This window comes from Saccopteryx bilineata, chromosome 9 (genome assembly GCF_036850765.1).
Source record: "Saccopteryx bilineata isolate mSacBil1 chromosome 9, mSacBil1_pri_phased_curated, whole genome shotgun sequence".
In the NCBI taxonomy this organism is placed as follows: domain Eukaryota; kingdom Metazoa; phylum Chordata; class Mammalia; order Chiroptera; family Emballonuridae; genus Saccopteryx; species Saccopteryx bilineata.
Genome location: NC_089498.1, coordinates 76,423,124 through 76,431,399, shown reverse-complemented (window position 1 = coordinate 76,431,399; position 8,276 = coordinate 76,423,124). Strand labels below are relative to the sequence as shown.

Genomic DNA, 8,276 nt, shown 5'->3' with positions numbered 1-8,276 from the left:
ATTCATACAGGTGTTCTCCTTGGTTGAGGTCAGCCCAAGAAGTGTTGGGCGCAGAGTAAAGAGAATATGGTAAGGCGAACGCTAGAGGCCCACAGTGCAGTTGTCCAAGATGTGCCCTGCACTAACGCATCAGGCTGAGCAGGGAACTGGAATCTGACACCCAGCCCGCACACCACTTACCAGGCCATGGGCCCCTGGCTTACAGCAGGACCTGACCTACAACTCTCCTAGCCTCTACTTCCCAAAGCCCCAAAGTCCAGAGATGTAGCTGCATAAAAAACTCTGGAATACATGCCACTGTGGTCTTTTTCTACTTTTTATGTTCCCCAACACCCTCCCATATGAGCATCTGGGAAGAAACAATGTTTTCAGAAAAAATCACATTTTATTAATCATCTTTATTCAAAATTACAAAAATAGATATAAATAAAAATAGCAGAATTATTAAATAGTCAGTGTGCAGGAGTGGTTCTTACCCCACTCAGTGAGGATTGGATGAACTCATCTGGAAGGTCAGAAGGGTAACTGGCCAAGAAAGGGACATTTATGTGAAAGTGAAACTGAAGTTTTAATGCTGGTCATGGGCCATGCCCCAGAATGATACATTCATGGGCATCATTTCATGGGAGACACAAGAGGCCCCAGGAGTGTCCCATGACTTCTTCTGACAGCCCATTCTATGTGATATTACAGTTTAGAGTTTGGGGAAATATCTAGATTTACAGTCAGACACAGGAACGCCAGCTCTTACTCACACTGACTACTCACAGCCTGTGCACAAGTGTGCAAACATACACATGCATATATAATATATGCTGAAACATTCATGAAATGTCAGAGCCCTTCCCTCAAGTTATTAGTGTCCCTACTCCCCAAACTACTGTTCCCACATTGGCCAACCTCCCTCAAGAGACCTCAGTTCTGTTACACTTCCTAATTGGGAAATTATTCATTTCCCAACAATAGGCCTCATGAATGCCCACTGCTGGGGGAGCTGCCTCTTCTTTCCATGCATAGGAAATGCTATTTTTATCTCCAGGAGGCTTTAATCCAGAAAAAGTCAAACTACTGGTCAGTACCATTCTGATCAGGACCACCACTCCATCCTGGCCAGAGGGGATCTGGGCGTCCAGCACCCAGGCCTGTAACGGAGGATAAAGCTATTGTTGCTCACCATGGTGGGCAGCACAAGCAAAACCATCTCTGCAGAGCCTATCTTCCTCAGTCTCTTCCTTATTAGAGAGTGCAGATAGACCTACTGCAAAAACGATGGTCAGTGTGGGAGTGTTGAGTCTCCTCCCTTGGCTCCCTGGGGGCCCGCAGAGGGCTAGGCCATTCAGAGGGCTAAGCTAGTCTCTTCACCAGTGTTAGTGCGGATCCAGGACAGGAAGCGTGAGACCCTTGTGTAGACGCCTGGCTTGTACTTCATGGCGCATTCACGGCCCCAGCTCACAATCCCAGTCAGAGTTGGGCGGTCTTGGATAGAGCAGACCATGGGCCCTCCTGAGTCTCCCTGTTAAGCCAAAACACAAAAGGTGAGCCCTGGAAAACGTCAGGAGGGGGCCATTGGATCCTACCACCCAATCAGGCCCGAGAGAGAGCAGGGGGTTTCCCAGGGGCAAAGTCCTTAGCAATTCCCCATTTCCTACCACATCAAGTTCAAAATCTCTGCTTGGCTTTTAAAGCCCTATTATCTGCCACCATTCCATCTGCATTCTCAGACCCTGCCTCGTCTCCCATCCTGGCATATACTGTGCACATGCTCATTTTTGTTATCTTACAACTGAAATGCCCTCCTTTCTTCCCTCTGCCTCCTCAAATCCCTACTGAGTCACATTCTTTTTAAAGCAGGCATCCCCAAACTACGGCCCCGGCCCCGTGGGCCGCATGTGGCCCCCTGAGGCCATTTATCCGGCCCCCCGCTGCACTCCCGGAAGGGGCACCTCTTTCATTGGTGGTCAGTGAGAGGAGCACTATATGTGGCGGCCCTCCAACGGTCTGAGGGACAGTGAACTGGCCCCCTGTGTAAAAAGTTTGGGGACCTCTGCTTTAAAGCCTGCCCTTCGTGACCATCTAGTTGGCACTCACCTCCCTCTCCCAAACATCTGATCATTTATAATTCACACCACACCCTGAACACTGAGCTGTATTATTTTCTGTTGTTTCTTCTTAGTCCCCTCCTTCCCCTACTCTGAAGTGCTTAGCACAGAGATGGGCTGATGACAAATGTTTGGTAAAGATATAAGGATTGGTATAAACCTTCTAAAACTTGAGCTCTGATTCTGGCTTCTTGTGGCTTTGGCTGGAGAGAGGCTCCCCAAAGCTGGCAGAGACACACCCAGAAGTCCTGGAGAGATCTGGGCATAATGGAGCGAGATGCTTAGAACTCTCACCTGGCAAGAATCTGTTTTCCACTGTGGGTCAGCAGCACACAGCATTTTGGTGGTGACCTCAGAGCCGTAGTAGTGGGGCTGCTGACACTCCCTGTGGGAAATTAGCTTCACAACCGTCATTTTCAACTGCTCTGGGTAGAGATAATCAGCTAGGCGGAAGAAACATGGAGGAATTCACGTTAAGATATGTGTCTGTCCAGCCTTCCCACTGGGACTCTCCTGCCAGAAAGAGAACCGAAAAGTTTTCCTACCAGGGAAAGCCTCTATTCTTTTCCCTCCCAAATCCGAGTCTTTAGCCTAACTCTAGCTTTTCCTCCCACCTATTTACCTTTATGGTCCATTATTCCCTAAACAGTGCTCCCCACTCCACCCTGCGACCCATCTGCTACGTCCACAGTGCTCCTCAATCCAGGTGACAACACTCTCCCAGGACCCTCTCAGCTAGCCCCAAAGGTCACTTACTGACATTCTCTTTTCCAAAGCCAGTGATCTCACAGCTTGTGCCAAAACGAGCATCGCCATACATTGGGGGCAGGCAGATGGTCTGTATGGACCGGGATGGCTGCGCACACTGGCCTGAGTTGGAACTGATCTTCAGCAAGGCTAGTAGGGGAGGGGGAAGAGGTCAGAGGGGAAAAATCACCACGTGGTAATCATCTTGCCCTCCAAATGCTGAGGGAGCAGCTGTCTATCCCTAGGTTATTTAGGGTCAGAGGTCATCCTGGGAGGTGTGCTGGTAGGATGAAACAAGTCTCCCTTGTCCCATGCCTCATGGCTTTGTTCCTGCTGCTGACAAAGACTTGGACAGCCGGGGCTACTGCATACAGCCAAATGAGGTTTTTCCTACAAAAAGCCCTGGCTGAGGTAGCTGGGCTGAAATCCAGCCCAGTGCTCTCTCAAAGTCTATGTCCTGGGACAGAGTCTGCATCCAACAAAGGAAGGGGCATCCCAGCCCAAGCCATCTGTCCATAGGGCTACTGACACTCGGAGAAGGCTACCTGTTCGGAAATCAGGAAATATATAGGGGAGCACCAAGCCCTTCATATGTGTAGGTACTCTGAACCCTCCCCACTTCTCCCTTTTTTGTGTAAAGTAGGGTCTTCAAGTTCCCCTACAATTTCCATCTCCCACTTGAGTTTCTTTGAACACCCCTCTCTTGGCCAGCATCATGAGGGCAGAGTTTTCCACTCACCTATATCATTGTGGTGAGCAAGTGTATCAGCACTGTAGTCCTCATGCAAGATGAGTTTTTCCACTCCAAACTTCATCTCCCCGGGGGTTTTGGAGTTAAGCCTTGACCGACCCAAGTAGACAATGTAGTCCTCCTTCCTTTGGTGATTACTGTGGGAGAGGAGACCTGTCAGATAGTCTGATCTCATGATATGCTGTCACTTCCCCACCCCACCACAGTGACCTCAGAGCATGACTTGTCCTCAAGGTTATGGACTACATTGAAGGGCTGTGGGTAGAATGGAAGTGGAATCCTTTGCTGCGAAGGAAAAATGGATGGTTTGGGGTAGGGCAGGAGGGTCCAGGAGAAGTGATAGAGGAACGTACATGAAGCAGTGTGTGGCACTGACCACCCAGCAAGGACTGATGAGACTGCCACCACACTTATATGTGACAGAACCTCCACGATGTCTCCTGTAGATAGCTGCAAACCAAGGCTGGTTCTCAATGTCAGTGAATTCTCCCCCGATAATCTTAAAGCGGGGCCTCAGAGCCTTCTGACCACACTGAAACTCTGCTTTTTCAGGAGAATGAGGACTTTTTCCTGGAGGAGAGAGAGAAGGATGTCCTAGGAAGATAGGTAGGATAAACTGTTCCTCTCCTCATCCTCTGACCTCCCAGTTTTTGGGGGGCCAGACAGGCCTTTATCCTCATCCCTCCTGTGATGGAATATGGAAACATGTGATTTGTCCCCTTTTATCCACTATTCTAAACAGGTTGGTGACACTCACCAAAAGAGCAGTCACGCACAATGCACTCTTGGACAAGCTGCTTTAGGCCAACCTGCACATAGCACCAGGGCTTTTTCTGGTTGTCTGGGTTCCTGGCAACACAGAGAGTAGAGGGTTGTCATTTCAACACAAAATGTCTTTCCTGTGCCTTCTCTCCAAGAAAGACTCAAACAGAGGTCTTGCTTTTCTCATGTTAGAGCCAGCACTCTGGAAGCAGAAGGGAATGTTAACAAAGGCTTCTGTGAGGCCCTGGGGAAGGTCCTGCTGCCCGCCTCACCTGCAGTAATTGTGTTTCCCCAGGCCCAGCTGAAGAGCATCAGGTCTTTGGGCGTGGTATGTTTGCAGAAGGACATTGGCAGAGTGCCAGGCCAGGCAGGGCCGGCCCATGGAATCAGTGTTGGCCTTCCCTCGGTAAGAGTGACCATTTCCTTGATAGCAGGTTTTCGACATATCTGTGGAAGGATGTGAGGATGAGAGAATATCAGAAAGAGGAGGAGGTTCAGGCAGTTTTAGAGATCCTGCCAGGCCTCATGTGACTTCAGGCCTGGCAGAAGATACTAGAAAGGGTCCCCTTCCGTCCCACCTCACATTTGTGCAGCCACAGCTTTACAAGACAATGTGGGTTTATGTGTTTGACTGTGTGTATCATACCACATAGGGATAACTCCCCTACTCCACCTCTAGCTCCTAACCCCTTCCTGCTCTTGCATCCCACTCGGCTCTCCCTGCCCCCAAACCTCATGTGCCTCACCTCCCAGTTAAGAGTCAGGATCCCCATACCTATCTCACAGTGCTCTCCCTGGAATTTCTTTGGGCAGTTGCATCGCCGAATGTTGGAGAAGTACTTGTAAGACACACATGTACCTCCATTCAGACAGCCACAGTTTGCTGAAAAACACAAAGGTGGGGGTGGATAAGCAAGGAGAATGGGAAGAGGGAAGAGGGGAGGCAGCCCTGCCTCAGGGACAGGGCAGGGCTGCCTCCTAAGGCTTCTCCAACATATATGTGCAGCCAGATATTGTGCAAGGGGTAAATACTCACATGCACTAGACACTTGATGAGGGTCATGGCTGCCCTGGAAAAGACGGGGGAGGGGAAAAGTTCACCAAAGGTCCCATGCCCTTGGGACTCCAGGATATGGATAAACTGGTCCCAATCCCTAAACTCACCCCACCCTACAGCTCCCTCTCTCTTCACCCTGATCATATTTAACCAGCCCTCAAATGGACGATCATGGTTTCCAGAGAGGAGAAACGAATTGACTCAGCCAAGCTTCACATATCAGATGCCAGCAGGGTGGGGCGGCTCCAGTGGCTTCTTCCTTGCTTGCAAGTGCGAACTCCCTTGGTTCTCAAGGCCCCCACTGCCACACCTGTCCTATTTCCCTGGAAGGTCTGGCCCTGCTGTGGATGGAACCGGAGGACTCTATGTCCCTACGCAGCCCCTTCCTTTCCCGGCGCTGTTCAGGGGTCCTGCAAGCCCCCTCCCGCCGCCACAGGTCGAAGCAGGGAAGGAGCTCACTTTGCAGTTGCTCATGGTCAGGGCACAGAGGAGCAGGCACGCCAGCGAGACTCTCATGGTGACTATGCTGCGGCTCCAGACACCGGGCCTGTGAGGAAAGGAGAAGTCAGGGGGGAAAGCGGAGGAGCGAGAAGGCGAGCGGGCCAGTAGGTTACTGCAGTTCAGGGCAGAGCCCCTGGGTCATCTGCGAGGCTAGCCAGCGCTCGTCTCTCCTTCCTAGTATGCAGGGGTCTCGGCACAGCACGGACCTGCGCCCGCAGGGGGACGCGCGGCCGCTGCCCGAGAGGCAGCCGGGATCGGGGAGGGTAAGGCCGCAGGACTGGGGGGCGCGCAGCCGCCCGGCGCTCGGAGTGGCCCGCACTCACCTGCAGCTGCGGCGGGAGGGGCGCGGGGCCGGGGCGCTGCGGACAGGTTGACGCGTGGATACTCCGCGGGGTTCTGGGGCCAGAGGCTGCCCGCTGTGCGGCCGGCCCGCCGCGCGGGCCGTATATTAAGACCCGCCCAGGCCCCGCCCCGCCCGCCCGGCCCGGCCGAGCGGGGATCGCCGGGTCCACTCCCTTTCCCTCCTCTTCCCTGGGGCCCGCCGCGACCCGACCCGACCCGAGTGTTTCCACAGCTGTGGCTGAGAGTGAGGAGCTGCGCTGTCCCCGGCGGAGGGGACGAAAGGGGTCTGAGCGGCAATGCAGTGTACAGAGGTATCCAAACCTCCCGCCCTCCGCCCATTCGCCTGGCCTGCGCCCGCCCCTTGCAGCCCGCACCCACCCGCACGCCCAGTTGCGGAGAGGAGAGGCACTCCAGGACTCCTCGAGGCCCAGCTCTGATGCCTTCTCCAGGTCCCCTAAATCAACTCTAATCAACCTTTGCACCCTCGACCCCAACTGCCTAGGAGAGAAGACGAGACCCTGTGTCAGGCGCGCGGAGCCCAGTTCGCACAGATGTGGTGCTTATCTCAACGTGGAAACTCACGTGACACGTGCTCTCAGAACAGACGAAAAACCTACTAACCGGGGCTGCTTCTGTAGCTGGCTGTCCCCAAATCATCAACATAACCAGTGGGTAAGAGAAAGGGAGGCCCTGGCCGGTTACCCCAGTCGTTCAGGCGTCATTCTAAAAAAACAAGGTTGTGGGTTCATCCCAGTCAAGGCACATACAGGAAGCAACTAATGAATGCACGACTGAGTGGGACAACAAATAAATATTGCTACTTCCCTTCCCTCTCCCCTCTCTCTCCATTCCTCTCTCTGACTCCCTAAAAATGAATTTTAAAAAATTAAGTCCTGGCCCTGGCCGGTTGGCTCAGTGGTAGTGTGGCCGGGAGTGTGGAGGTCTGGGGTTCATTTCTGGTTAGTGCACACAGGAAAAGCGACCATCTGCTTCTTCACCCCTCCTTCTCTCTCTCTCTCTCTCTCTCTCTCTCTCTCTCTCTCTCTCTCTCCCCCCTTCCCACAGCCGTGGCTGAATTGGTTCCATCAAGTTGGCCTCAGGCACTGAGGATGGCTCCCTGGTCTCTGCCTCAGATGCTAAAAAATGGCTCCATTGAGCAATGGAGCAACCGCCGAAGATGGGAAGAGCATCGGCTTACTCGGTGAATCCTGGGTTGGCATGCGAGAGTCTGTCTCTCTGCCTCCCCTTCTCTCACTAAAATAAATAAATAAATAAATAAATAAGCCCTAGCCCACTAGCTCCTTTGGTTGGAGTGCCGTCTCAGAGCGAGGAGGTTACAGGTCGGATTCCCTGGTCGGGGCACATACTATCCCGGCACACACAGGAACAGCTCAATGTTTCTGTCTCACTTTCTCTCTTTTTGTCCTTTCTCTCTCTCTCAAAGAGAGAGAGAGAAAGAGAAAGAAAGAGACAGAGAGAGAGAGAAAGAAGGAAGGGAGGGAGGGAGAGAGGGAGGGAGGGAGGAAGGGACAAAGGTGAGATAATTGGTTACCACAGTAAGGGAGCTTGTAAGTAAGGGAGTAAGAGTGGTGATACAATGTTGTAGGATTGTAAGTACAAAGTCTTAGCGCACAAATTGTTGATGCTTGCCTTTCTTTCTTTCTTTCTTTTTTGTTTTGTTTTGTTTTGTTTTTGAGATAGACTAGAAGCATCAATTCACATTGCTTTAGTTGTTCATTGGTTGCTTCTCATACTTGTCTTGGGGAGGAAGAGGAGGCTGCAGTCCAGCCAGTTACCCCTTGCTCAGGCCAGGGACCTTGGGTTTTTGAATCGGAGACCTCAGCATCCAAGGTCAACCCTCTATCACTCTACTACCACTTGTCAGGTTGTTGGTGCTTTCTTTCGAAGCGTTGATGCGTCTTTCAGGAAGTTCCTATAATGAACAATCCATTTATTTGCCTGGGTCAGAATATAGTTAGTTAATAAAGACATTGGGCCTGACCTGTGGTGGCGCAGT

General features: G+C 52.0%; 1 protein-coding gene and 1 long non-coding RNA gene across 4 annotated transcripts; one reads left to right on the top strand and one right to left on the bottom strand.

Moving 5' to 3' along the window:
• Positions 1–378: 378 nt before the first annotated feature.
• PLAU (plasminogen activator, urokinase) lies at positions 379–6,960 on the bottom strand. 3 transcript variants are annotated; one of them, XM_066243361.1, is made up of 12 exons: positions 6,842–6,960; positions 5,876–5,963; positions 5,396–5,429; positions 5,135–5,242; positions 4,632–4,806; positions 4,355–4,446; positions 3,951–4,167; positions 3,586–3,734; positions 2,856–2,996; positions 2,394–2,542; positions 1,363–1,513; positions 379–1,258 (listed from the first exon to the last, which is right to left on the bottom strand). In XM_066243361.1, exons 2-12 carry the CDS (start codon positions 5,930–5,932, stop codon positions 1,161–1,163), a joined length of 1,371 nt encoding a protein of 456 aa, XP_066099458.1. In that variant the 5' UTR covers positions 5,933–5,963; positions 6,842–6,960; the 3' UTR covers positions 379–1,160. The 3 variants fall into 3 exon arrangements, with proteins under 3 accessions (XP_066099458.1, XP_066099457.1, XP_066099460.1); XM_066243360.1 differs by lacking the exon at positions 6,842–6,960 and adding an exon at positions 6,241–6,373; XM_066243363.1 differs by lacking the exon at positions 6,842–6,960 and adding an exon at positions 6,241–6,371 and having other exon boundaries at positions 379–1,513.
• On the top strand, positions 6,416–7,536 carry LOC136313208 (uncharacterized). The gene is made up of 3 exons (XR_010727110.1): positions 6,416–6,570; positions 6,762–6,931; positions 7,325–7,536. It is a non-coding gene; the product is annotated as an uncharacterized lncRNA (long non-coding RNA).
• The last annotated feature ends 740 nt before the right edge of the window (positions 7,537–8,276 follow it).

What these genes read in the sequence shown, in the direction of transcription:
- PLAU (XM_066243361.1), bottom strand. Translation starts at nt 5,932, where the DNA reads ATGAGAGTCTCGCTGGCGTGCCTGCTCCTCTGTGCCCTGACCATGAGC. An exon ending in GGGAAACACAATTACTGCAG is followed by an intron (nt 4,447 to 4,631) that starts GTGAGGCGGGCA and finishes CTGTGTTGCCAG; the next exon opens with GAACCCAGACAACCAGAAAA. An exon ending in CTGGATCCGCACTAACACTG is followed by an intron (nt 1,259 to 1,362) that starts GTGAAGAGACTA and finishes TCGTTTTTGCAG; the next exon opens with TAGGTCTATCTGCACTCTCT.